The following is a 12,194-nucleotide window of genomic DNA, read 5'->3' as shown; positions in this document are numbered from 1 at the left end:
GGGGGAGAGAGAGAGAGAGAAAGAGAGAGAGACAGGGGGAGAGAGAGACAGAGAGAGAGGGAGAGAGAGAGGGTCAAACTTGGCTGGATTTTCTTCTTTGCGTTCAGGTCACGGGGGTCAGGGAATTCCCTAGCTGGGGAATTCCTGCCTCCGGACAGAGTGCCTGCAGCGGTGGGGTTCCCGGGCGGGAGGGTGTGTGCTGGGCGCTAGACCCCAGCTCGCCGTTCCCGGGAATGGCTCAGAGCCAGCAACAGGAGCTTCCGAATGTGGACGGGCTGGTTCACACACACCCCTTGGTGGTGGGGCCTTCACCCCTCTTCGAATATAGACAGCAAGGCCCCTCCTCCTCACCCCTCAAAATGCCTCAGGGCTCATCCATTCCGCCTCCTGACCTCCACCACTCCCCGTGGCGCGTCATATTCCCCCATGTCAAGGTACAGCCTCCAAAAACAGTCGTCCATTCATCAAAATTGCCTTTTCTGGAGACCAATGATAGATTCAATCATCCAGACCCTCTAAAGTATCAGCAGCAGAGACTGCAAGCACTTAAAACCTCTTTACCTTGTGTAAATAAACATTGTGTAATTCACAGCAGAGATCAGAGTGCCAGGGTTGTCAATCAAACAATGTGTTTACCTGCAGCTCAGCTGTTCCAACAGACTAATGAATGGCCGGATTCACATTCAAGCCTCAATTGGATCAGAGAGAGACAGAGGGAGACAAAAAGAGAGAGATGGAGAGACAGGATGAGATAGAGAGGCAGACAGAGATGCAGAGACATAGAGATGCCGGAGAGAGACAGGGAGAAATGAGGAGACGGAGGCAGAGAGAAAGAGAGAGAGAGACAGAAAGACTCACTTTCAAGATATATAAACCCCTCTGATCCACTTGATTATATCCCAATCTGTAACTCACTCCCGGGTATCTCTTATTCGAAACATAAACCACCCCGAACCCCTCGATTAGATTCCAGTCTGTAACTCACTCCCGGGTGTCTCTTATTCTATATATAAACCACCCCGAACCCCTCAATTAGATTCCACTCTGTAACTCACTCCCGGGTATCTGTTATTCTATATATAAACCACCCCGAACCCCTCGATTAGATTCCACTCTGTAACTCACTCCCGGGTATCTGTTATTCTATATATAAACCACCCTGAACCCCTCGATTAGATTCCAGTCTGTAACTCATTCCCGGATATCTGTTATTCTATATATAAACCACCCCGAACCCCTCAATTAGAATCCACTCTGTAACTCACTCCCGGGTATCTGTTATTCTATATATAAACCCCCCCGAACCCCTTGATTAGATTCCAGTCTGTAACTCACTCCTGGGTATCTGTTATTCTATATATAAACCCCCCCGAACCCCTCGATTAGATTCCAGTCTGTAACTCACTCCCGGGTATCTGTTATTCTATATATAAACCACCCCGAACCCCTCGATTAGATTCCAGTCTATAACTCACTCCCGGGTATCTGTTATTCTATATATAAACCACCCCGAACCCCTCGATTAGATTCCAGTCTGTAACTCACTCCTGGGTATCTGTTATTCTATATATAAACCACCCCGAACCCCTCAATTAGACTCCAGTCTGTAACTCACTCCTGGGTATCTGTTATTCTATATATAAACCACCCCGAACCCCTCGATTAGATTCCAGCCTGTAACTCACTCCCGGGTATCTGTTATTCTAGATATAAACCACCCCGAACCCCTCGATTAGATTCCAGTCTGTAACTCACTCCCGGGTATCTGTGAATCTATATATAAACCACCCCGAACCCCTCGATTAGATTCCAGTCTGTAACTCACTCCCGGGTATCTGTTATTCTATATATAAACCACCCCGAACCCCTCGATTAGGTTCCAGTCTGTAACTCTCGTGTATCCATAATATGTGATGAGTTACTCTCCTCCTTGGATAACTGGTGACACTGTTTTCTGCTTTGATTTTTTATTCCTATCAGCTCGATCCCAGGTCACTACAATCAAAGGAATGGAAACAGAGTGTCATTGCGATGAATGGGGTAAGGAATGTCTCTCACTGTCAATGGTTGGCGCATAGAAGCTGTGCCCTCAGGCCTGAAGTTGGCCGACTCTTGATGTAGGCCTTAGTTTGACCCCAAGCGGCACAGCCAAGGTCAAGTGGCTGCAATCAGGAGGACGGGAGGAAGTTACAGAGATAGGGAGGGGTGTAGGTGCTGGAGGAGGTTACAGAGATAGGGAGGGTTGTAGGGGCTGGAGGAGGTTACAGAGATAGGGAGGGTTGTAGATGCTCTAGGAGGTTACAGAGATAGGGAGGGGTGTAGGGGCTGGAGGAGGTTACAGAGATAGGGAGGGTTGTAGGGGCTGGAGGAGGTTACAGAGATAGGGAGGGTTGTAGGGGCTGGAGGAGGTTACAGAGATAGGGAGGGGTGTAGGGGCTGGAGGAGGTTACAGAGATAGGGAGGGTTGTAGGGGCTGGAGGAGGTTACAGAGATAGGGAGGGTTGTAGGGGCTGGAGGAGGTTCAGAGATAGGGAGGGTTGTAGGGGCTGGAGGAGGTTACAGAGATAGGGAAGGTTGCAGGGGCTGGAGGAGGTTACAGAGATAGGGAGGGTTGTAGGGGGCTGGAGGAGGTTATAGAGATAGGGAGGGGTGTAGGGGCTGGAGGAGGTTACAGAGATAGGGAGGGGGGGAGTGAGGGCCATGGAGGGATTTGAAAACGAGGGTGAGAATGTGAAAATGGAGGTGTTGCCGGACCGGGAGCCGGTGTGGGGTCAGCGAGCACAGGGGGTGAGGGGTGAACGGGACTCGGTGCAAGTTCGGACACGGGGGGTGGGGACAGCGGAGTTTGGGACGAGCTGAATTTTACGGAGGGTCGAGTGTGGGAGAGCGGCCGGGAGAGTGGCTGGAATAGTCGAGTCCTAGGCAACGAAGGGGCGGACGAGGGCTTCTGCAGCCGACGAGCTGAGGCGGGGGTGGAGTCGGGTGACGTTACGGAGGGAGAAATGTGCCATCTTAGCGATGGGGCGGACATGAGGTCGGAAGGTCACCTTAAGGTCAAACACAGCCCCGAGGTTGTGAACAGTCCGTTTTTTCCTTGGACAGTCAGCCTGGAGAGGGATGGTGTTGGGAACTCTGGGTCGGAGTTTGGAGCGGGGAACGAAAACAACAGAGTCCGTCTTGCCGATATTTCACTGGAGGGAACCTCTGCCCATCCTGTGTGGAATATCGGATGAGCCGAGTGATAGTTTGGAGATTGGGGGAGTGCAGGGAGGAGGAGGTGCTGAGCTCGAGCCAGATGTCCCCAGGTGTATGTGCGGGAACTGACGCCGCGCTTTCGGGGGATGCCTCTGCGGGATCTTTCCATGCGCACGGCCCACCCCTGTCCCCTTCAGGGCCCAGGAGGTTGGCTCGCAGTTGGACTCAAGAGAGAAGCTCAGGCCATGAAAGGTTTAGAGGGGGAAGGGAGCCGGGGGTGGGGGCAAGGGGCAGTGAAGGTCAGTTCAGGGGTCACAGGGGGCAAAGGTCAGGAAGCCCCCTGAGGGAGGCGGCCATGTCCAGAGGGGGCAGGTGGGTTCTCGCTTGCAGCTCAATCCTTCGTGCTCTCATCCCTCCCCCCAACACAGCATGAGATGATCTACTCCATGAGGTACCTGCACCAAAGCCTCAGCCAATTGGATGAACTTTCGGGAGCTCCGCGTGGGATTTTTGGCGTTCCCATCAGCATTGTCACCTAGTGAGTACATAACCGACCGACGCGCGGAGACGGGGGAATCCCACTGCACGAAATCCCAACGGACCCAAACCCCTTCCCGTTCACTCCCGCTGTACACAATCCCAATGGACCCAAACCCCTTCCCGTTCACTCCCACTGTACACAATCCCAATGGACCCAAACCCCTTCCCGTTCACTCCCACTGTACACAATCCCAATGGACCCAAACCCCTTCCCGTTCACTCCCACTGTACACAATCCCAATGGACCCAAACCCCTTCCCGTTCACTCCCACTGTACACAATCCCAATGGACCCAAACCCCTTCCCGTTCACTCCCACTGTACACAATCCCAATGGACCCAAACCCCTTCCCGGTCACTCCCACTGTACACAATCCCAATGGACCCAAACCCCTTCCCGTTCACTCCCACTGTACACAATCCCAATGGACCCAAACCCCTTCCCGTTCACTCCCACTGTACACAATCCCAATGGACCCAAACCCCTTCCCGGTCACTCTCACCGTGAGGAAGCGGATTAAACCTGTGTTTTTTTCTGCCCTGCTTTGCCTCCATCCCTGATGTGCCGTGTCCCTCCGGAGCAGCCGGGATCGCAGCCGGGTCCCGCTGATCGTGCGGAACTGCGTGGAGGACGTGGAGCGACGTGGGCTGGAGGAGCTGGGAATCTACCGTGTCTCAGGCATTGCCACTGATGTCCAGACTCTGAAGGCAGCGTTTGATAGCAGTGAGTAGGGAGGACGATTTGCCCCCATCGCCCCTGGGGGTTGCCCCTTTTTATTGGCTCTGTCACTCGCTTCATCCATTGGCGAGGCCTTATGTGGCCGAATAGCTGGGGTGTGGTGAGCGTGGCGCAAGGTCCAGAATTCAAGGAGGAGACTCTCCTCTGCTCGAGAGGTAATTCACTCGCTGGTCTGTGCACGCCTTTGCATCTCAGGGAATGTTCGAGACAATGGGTGCACAGCAAGACTCCACAAGAATGACTGGATCACTTGTTTCTCAGTGCTGTTGTGTGAGGGATAAGTATTGGTACCCAGTAGGCGGGAGACAAATCCCCCATGGCGCGTCGCTCAATAGTGGGTGAATGTTTTCAGAGGGCTGCCTGGAATCTGGATTTAAACGCTTTCCCTGAAAGACAGCATCTCGAGCAGTGCGGCGCTCCCTCAGTACTGACCCTCCGACAGTGCGGCTCTCCCTCAGTACTGACCCTCCAACAGAGCGGCGCTCCCTCAGTACTGACCCTCCGACAGTGCGGCGTTCCCTCAGCACTGACCCTCCGACAGTGCGGCACTCCCTCAGCACTGACCCTCCGACAGTGCGGCGCTCCCTCAGCGCTGACCCTCCGACAGTGCGGCGTTCCCTCAGCACTGACCCTCTGACAGTGCGGCGCTCCCTCAGCACTGACCCTCTGACAGTGCGGCTCTCCCTCAGCGCTGACCCTCCGACAGTGCTGCACTCCCTCAGTGTTGACCCTCCGACAGTGCGGCTCTCCCTCAGTACTGACCTTCCGATAGTGCGGCGCTCCCTCAGTACTAACCCTCTGACAGTGCGGCGCTCCCTCAGCACTGACCCTCCGACAGTGTGGCGCTCCCTCAGTACTGACCTTCCGATAGTGCGGCGCTCCCTCAGTACTAACCCTCTGACAGTGCGGCTCTCCCTCAGTACTGACCTCCGACAGTGTGGCGCTCCCTCAGTACTGACCCTCCGACAGTGCGGCGCTCCCTCAGCACTGACCCTCCGACAGTGCGGCTCTCCCTCAGCACTGACCCTCCGACAGTGCGGCTCTCCCTCAGCACTGACCCTCCGACAGTGCGGCTCTCCCTGAGCACTGACCCTCCGACAGTGCGGCTCTCCCTCAGCACTGACCCTCCGACAGTGCGGCTCTCCCTCAGTACTGACCCTCCGACAGTGCGGCGCTCCCTCAGCACTGACCCTCCAACAGTGCGGCTCTCCCTCAGTACTGACCCTCCGACAGTGCGGCGCTCCCTCAGCGCTGACCCTCCGACAGTGCGGCTCTCCCTCAGCACTGACCCTCCGACAGTGCGGCGCTCCTTCATCACTGACCCTCCGACAGTGCCCCGCTCCCTTAGCACTGACCCTCCGACAGTGCCCCGCTCCCTTATCACTGACCCTCCGACAGTGTGGCGCTCCCTCAGTACTGACCCTCCGACAGTGCGGCTCTCCCTCAGCACTGACCCTCCGACAGTGCGGCGCTCCCTCAGTACTGACCCTCCGGACAGTGCGGCACTCCCTCAGCACTGACCCTCCGACAGTGCGGCGCTCCCTGTGTGTTGACCCTCGGGGTGGGTGGGTGTGTGAGTTGGGAGGCTCTCTCTCTGGTCCGATGGAGGTCAGGCCTCGGGATTGGGCTCTCCGACATTCCTGATTCGGACCTGAGGGCGATGGAGCGACGGGGAGGATTCAACAGCGTTTGAAAACGCTGCAGCTCTCACTGCCTGATCACTGATTTTATTTTCTAACCCTCCTCCGTACAGACCCAAAGGATGCCCTCCTCCAGCTGAAAAATTACGATGTTAACGTTGTTGCTGGCACTTTAAAGCTGTACCTGCGGGAACTTCCAGAACCCCTGCTGACCGATGAACTTATCCCCTCCTTTGTCAGCGCCGTTGGTAGGAATTTTGTTTCTCAGTTGTTGAGAGGTTTCTGGGGCCTTGTTAGTTGGTTCGCTAGCCTGGGGGCCTGAGGCTACAGTGTCTTAAATTCATTCACGGGGATGTGGCAGGGGTCCAGCATTTATTGCCCCATCCCTAATTGCCCCCTCGAGAAGGTGGTGGGTGAGCCGACTTCTTGAGCCGCTGCAGTCCCCTGTGTGGTGTAGGTACACCCACGGCGCTGTTAGGGAGGGAGTTCCAGGATTTTGTCCCCTGTGTGGTGTAGGTACACCCACGGCGCTGTTAGGGAGGGAGTTCCAGGATTTTGTCCCCCGTGTGGTGTAGGTACACCCACGGCGCTGTTAGAGAGGGAGTTCCAGGATTTTGTCCATGTGGTGTAGGTACACCCACGGCGCTGTTAGGGAGGGAGTTCCAGGATTTTGGCCCGTGTGGTGTAGGTACACCCACGGCGCTGTTAGGGAGGGAGTTCCAGGATTTTGTCCCCCGTGTGGTGTAGGTACATCCACGGCGCTGTTAAGGAGGGAGTTCCAGGATTCTGTCCCCTGTGTGGTGTAGGTACACCCAGGGCGCTGTTAGGGAGGGAGTTCCAGGATTTTGTCCCGTGTGGTGTAGGTACACCCAGGGTGCTGTTAGGGAGGGAGTTCCAGGATTTTGTCCCGTGTGGTGTAGGTACACCCACGGCGCTGGTAGGGAGGGAGTTCCAGGATTTTGTCCCGTGTGGTGTAGGTACACCCACAGCACAGTTAGGGAGGGAGTTCCAGGATTTGGACCCCAGCGACAGTGAACGAACGGCCGATATATTTCCAAGTCGGGATGGTGAGGGGCTCGGAGGGGAACTTCCAGGTGGTGGTGTTCTCCATGTGTCTGCTGCCCTTGTCCTTCTAGATGGTAGAGGAGGTGGATTTGGGCGGCGCTGTCGAAGGAGCCTTGGTGAGTCACTGCAGTGCATCTTGTAGATGGTACACACACTGCAGCTACTGTGCGTCGGTGGTGGAGGGAGTGAATGTTTGTGGATGGGGTGCTGATCAAGCGGGGCTGCTTTGTCCCGGATGGTGTCGAGCTTCTTGAGTGTTGTGGGAGCTGTGCCCATCCAGGCAAGTGGGGAGTATTCCAACAAAATCCTGACTGGTGCCTTGCAGGTGGTGGACAGGCTTTGGGGGAGCCGGGAGGGTGGAGATATTAAAATTTGAAACAAAAATTAAAACGACGGCTTCTAGAGTCGAATAGCTGCCCGCTGCCTGGTTCACGCTTTTGAGGAGTTTGGCGATGGAAGCGAATATCTGGACGGCGCCTAGCACCCAGCACCCCAGTGAGCATGGGCACCTCCGGTACGGAGGGGAGAGGGAGCGAGGTTTCGAGTGAGGAAGAGGTGGGGGACTGTGGGGGTGAAAGCATCTCTGTCCACTGCTCTGAACTCTGCTTAATTTACAGCCCTGGATGACGCAGTCGCCAAGGAGCAGCAGATGATGTCACTGCTAAATCAACTCCCTGACCCGAACCTTAACAGCTTCATGTACCTGATGAAACATCTCATAAAGTATGTTAAACACTTGAATAGGAACCAGTGGAGTTATCTGTACACTGACTGGTGTCTCTCAGTCCCCTCTCTCTCTCAGGGAGATATCTGTACACTGACTGGTGTCTCTCAGTCCCTCTCTCTCAGGGAGATATCTGTACACTGACTGGTGTCTCTCAGTCCCCTCTCTCTCTCAGGGAGATATCTGTACACTGTACACTGACTGGTGTCTCTCAGTCCCCTCTCTCTCTCTCAGGGAGATATCTGTACACTGACTGGTGTCTCTCAGTCCCCTCTCTCTCTCAGGGAGATATCTGTACACTGACTGGTGTCTCTCAGTCCCCTCTCTCTCTCAGGGAGATATCTGTACACTGACTGGTGTCTCTCAGTCCCTCTCTCTCTCAGGGAGATATCTGTACACTGACTGGTGTCTCTCAGTCCCCTCTCTCTCTCTCAGGGAGATATCTGTACACTGACTGGTGTCTCTCAGTCCCCTCTCTCTCTCTCAGGGAGATATCTGTACACTGACTGGTGTCTCTCAGTCCCCTCTCTCTCTCAGGGAGATATCTGTACACTGACTGGTGTCTCTCAGTCCCCTCTCTCTCTCAGGGAGATATCTGTACACTGTACACTGACTGGTGTCTCTCAGTCCCCTCTCTCTCTCTCAGGGAGATATCTGTACACTGACTGGTGTCTCTCAGTCCCCTCTCTCTCTCAGGGAGATATCTGTACACTGACTGGTGTCTCTCAGTCCCCTCTCTCTCAGGGAGATATCTGTACACTGACTGGTGTCTCTCAGTCCCCTCTCTCTCTCTCAGGGAGATATCTGTACACTGACTGGTGTCTCTCAGTCACTCTCTCTCAGGGAGATATCTGTACACTGACTGGTGTCTCGCAGTCTCTCTCTCTCTCAGGGAGATATCTGTACACTGACTGGTGTCTCTCAGTCCCACTCTCTCTCAGGGGGATATCTGTACACTGACAGGTGTCTCTCAGTCCCACTCTCTCTCAGGGAGATATCTGTACACTGACTGGTGTCTCTCCGTCCCCTGTCTCTCAGGGAGATATCTGTACACTGACTGGTGTCTCTCAGTCCCCTCTCTCTCTCAGGGAGATATCTGTACACTGACTGGTGTCTCTCAGTCCCTCTCTCTCAGGGAGATATCTGTACACTGACTGGTGTCTCTCAGTCCCTCTCTCTCTCTCAGGGAGATATCTGTATACTGACTGGTGTCTCTCAGTCCCCTCTCTCTCAGGGAGATATCTGTACACTGACTGGTGTCTCTCAGTCCCCTCTCTCTCAGGGAGATATCTGTACACTGACTGGTGTCTCTCAGTCACTTTTCCCTTTGCGATTATTTCGGGATTGATACAGGGCTATGGGGAGAGAGCAGGGCAGTGGGATTAGTTATGGGATTGATACTGGGCTGTGGGTGAGAGAGCGGGGCAGTGGGATTAGTTTGGGGGTTGATACTGGGCTATGGGGAGAGAGCGGGGCAGTGGGATTAGTTTGGGATTGATACAGGGCTATGGGGAGAGAGCGGGGCAGTGGGATGAGTTTGGGGATTGATACAGGGCTAGGGGGAGAGAGTGGGGCAGTGGGATTAGTTTGGGGATTGATACTGGGCTATGGTGAGAGAGCGGGGCAGTGGGATTAGTTTGGGGATTGATACAGGGCTATGGGGAGAGAGCGGGACAGTGGGATTAGTTTGTGTCGGAAATGGAGGATGAGTTGGGAATTGTTAATCGCCTCCTGTTTTTCTTCCCAGGGTGACCGAACATGAACAGGTGAATAAAATGACTCTACATAACCTGGCCACAATTTTTGGACCATCGATGCTTCGCATGAAGAATGAGGGATTGCCCATGAACATCTCACAGGAGGTCGTAGCCCAAGTATGTTCTCCCTCACAGATCGATTTTACCTGATCGAAACCCGTGCTGTACCTGTCCTGGGAGTGTTTGATGGGGACGGTGTAGAGGGAGCTTTACTCTGTATCTAACCCCGTGCTGTACCTGTCCTGGGAGTGTTTGTTGGGGACAGTGTAGAGGGAGCTTTACTCTGTATCTAACCCCGTGCTGTACCTGTCCTGGGAGTGTTTGTTGGGGACAGTGTAGAGGGAGCTTTACTCTGTATCTAACCCCGTGCTGTACCTGTACTGGGAGTGTTTGATGGGGACATTGTAGAGGGAGCTTTACTCTGTATCTAACCCCGTGCTGTACCTGTCCTGGGAGTGTTTGATGGGGACAGTGCAGAGGGAGCTTTACTCTGCATTTAACCGTGTGTTCTGCCTGTCCTGGGGGGTGTGTGTGACGGGGACCGGGTGCAGTCTAACTCCTGTCCTCTCCTTGTCCGGCAGGTTCAGGTGGTTTACTACTTCCTCTCCGATGATAAACTCTCCAACGTGGTCCAGCGACAGCGAACGGAATCGGTTTCCCTGTGAGGCCGGAGCTCGGCCGCCCAGTTTGTAAATAAAGCAGTTTGACCCTTGGACCGCCTGGCTTGTTTTCATTGCCGCCGACCTCTCACCTTTCACCTTTGGCCCCCTACACCCCTCCCTTTCTCTGTAAATTCCTCCAGCCCCTACAACCCTCCCTATCTCTGTAACCTCCTCCAGCCCCTACAACCCTCCCTATCTCTGTAACCTCCTCCAGCCCCTACAACCCTCCCTATCTCTGTAACCTCCTCCAGCCCCTACTCCCCTCCCTATCTCTGTAACCTCCTCCAGCTCCTACAACCCTCCCTATCTCTGTAACCTCCTCCAACCCCTACAAACCTCCCTATCTCTGTAACCTCCTCCAGCCCCTACAACCCTCCCTATCTCTGTAACCTCCTCCAGCCCCTACAACCCTCCCTATCTCTGTAACCTCCTCCAGCTCCTACAACCCTCCCTATCTCTGTAACCTCCTCCAACCCCTACAAACCTCCATTTCTCTGTAATGTCCTCCAGTCCCAACAACCCTCCCTATCTCTGTAAGCTCCTCCAGCCCCTACAACCCTCCCTATCTCTGTAACCTCCTCCAGCCCCATGACGCTCCCTATCTCTGTAACCTCCTCCAGCCCCTACACCCCTCCCTATCTCTGTAACCTCCTCCAGCCCCTACAACCTTCCCTATCTCTGTAACCTCCTCCATCCCCTACAACCCTCCCTATCTCTGTAACCTCCTCCAGCCCCTACAACCTTCCCTATCTCTGTAACCTCCTCCATCCCCTACAACCCTCCCTATCTCTGTAACCTCCTCCAGCCCCTACAACCCTCCCTATCTCTGCAACCTCCTCCAGCCTCTACAACCCTCCCTATCTCTGTAACCTCCTCCAGCCTCTACAACCCTCCCTATCTCTGTAACCTCCTCCAGCCCCTACAACCCTCCCTATCTCTGTAACCTCCTCCAGCCTCTACAACCCTCCCTATCTCTGTAACCTCCTCCAGCCTCTACAACCCTCCCTATCTCTGTAACCTCCTCCAGCCCCTACAACCCTCCCTATCTCTGTAACCTCCTCCAGACGCTACAACACTCCCTATCTCTGTAACCTCCTCAGGCCCCTACACCCCTCCCTATCTCTGTAACCTCCTCCAGCCCCTACAACCTTCCCTATCTCTGTAACCTCCTCCAGCCCCTACAACCCTCCCTATCTCTGTAACCTCCTCCAGCCCCATGACGCTCCCTATCTCTGTAACCTCCTCCAGCCCCCTACAACCCTCCCTATCTCTGTAACCTCCTCCAGCCCCTAAATCCCTCCCTATCTCTGTAACCTCCTCCAGCCCCTAAATCCCTCCCTATCTCTGTAACCTCCTCCAGCCCCTACAACCCTCCCTATCTCTGTAACCTCCTCCAGCCCCTACAACCCTCCCTATCTCTGTAAACTCCTCCAGCCCCTAAATCCCTCCCTATCTCTGTAACCTCCTCCAGCCCCTACACCCCTCCCTATCTCTGTAACCTCCTCCAGCCCCTACAACCTTCCCTATCTCTGTAACCTCCTCCATCCCCTACAACCCTCCCTATCTCTGTAACCTCCTCCAGCCCCTACAACCTTCCCTATCTCTGTAACCTCCTCCATCCCCTACAACCCTCCCTATCTCTGTAACCTCCTCCAGCCCCTAGAACCCTCCCTATCTCTGCAACCTCCTCCAGCCTCTACAACCCTCCCTATCTCTGTAACCTCCTCCAGCCTCTACAACCCTCCCTATCTCTGTAACCTCCTCCAGCCCCTACAACCCTCCCTATCTCTGTAACCTCCTCCAGCCTCTACAACCCTCCCTATCTCTGTAACCTCCTCCAGCCTCTACAACCCTCCCTATCTCTGTAACCTCC

The 12,194-nt window shown here is 54.7% G+C and overlaps 1 protein-coding gene across 1 annotated transcript; it reads left to right on the top strand.

Moving 5' to 3' along the window:
- The first annotated feature begins 233 nt into the window (after positions 1-233).
- LOC144673710 (active breakpoint cluster region-related protein-like) lies at positions 234-10,375 on the top strand. The gene is made up of 8 exons (XM_078535410.1): positions 234-434; positions 1,981-2,040; positions 3,624-3,733; positions 4,319-4,458; positions 6,227-6,361; positions 7,796-7,901; positions 9,650-9,776; positions 10,241-10,375. Exons 1-8 carry the CDS (start codon positions 234-236, stop codon positions 10,322-10,324), a joined length of 963 nt encoding a protein of 320 aa, XP_078391536.1. The 3' UTR covers positions 10,325-10,375.
- The last annotated feature ends 1,819 nt before the right edge of the window (positions 10,376-12,194 follow it).

Source organism: Cetorhinus maximus, unplaced genomic scaffold, assembly GCF_964194155.1.
Source record: "Cetorhinus maximus unplaced genomic scaffold, sCetMax3.hap1.1 HAP1_SCAFFOLD_440, whole genome shotgun sequence".
Lineage (NCBI taxonomy): Eukaryota > Metazoa > Chordata > Chondrichthyes > Lamniformes > Cetorhinidae > Cetorhinus > Cetorhinus maximus.
This window is presented reverse-complemented; position numbering and strand designations above follow the sequence as displayed.

Excerpts from the sequence above, each read along its gene's own strand:
- LOC144673710 (XM_078535410.1), top strand. The coding sequence starts at position 234 with ATGGCTCAGAGCCAGCAACAGGAGCTTCCGAATGTGGACGGGCTGGTT. Across the intron at positions 3,734-4,318 it reads CCCATCAGCATTGTCACCTA|CCGGGATCGCAGCCGGGTCC; the intron begins GTGAGTACATAA and ends CCTCCGGAGCAG. Across the intron at positions 9,777-10,240 it reads CACAGGAGGTCGTAGCCCAA|GTTCAGGTGGTTTACTACTT; the intron begins GTATGTTCTCCC and ends CTTGTCCGGCAG.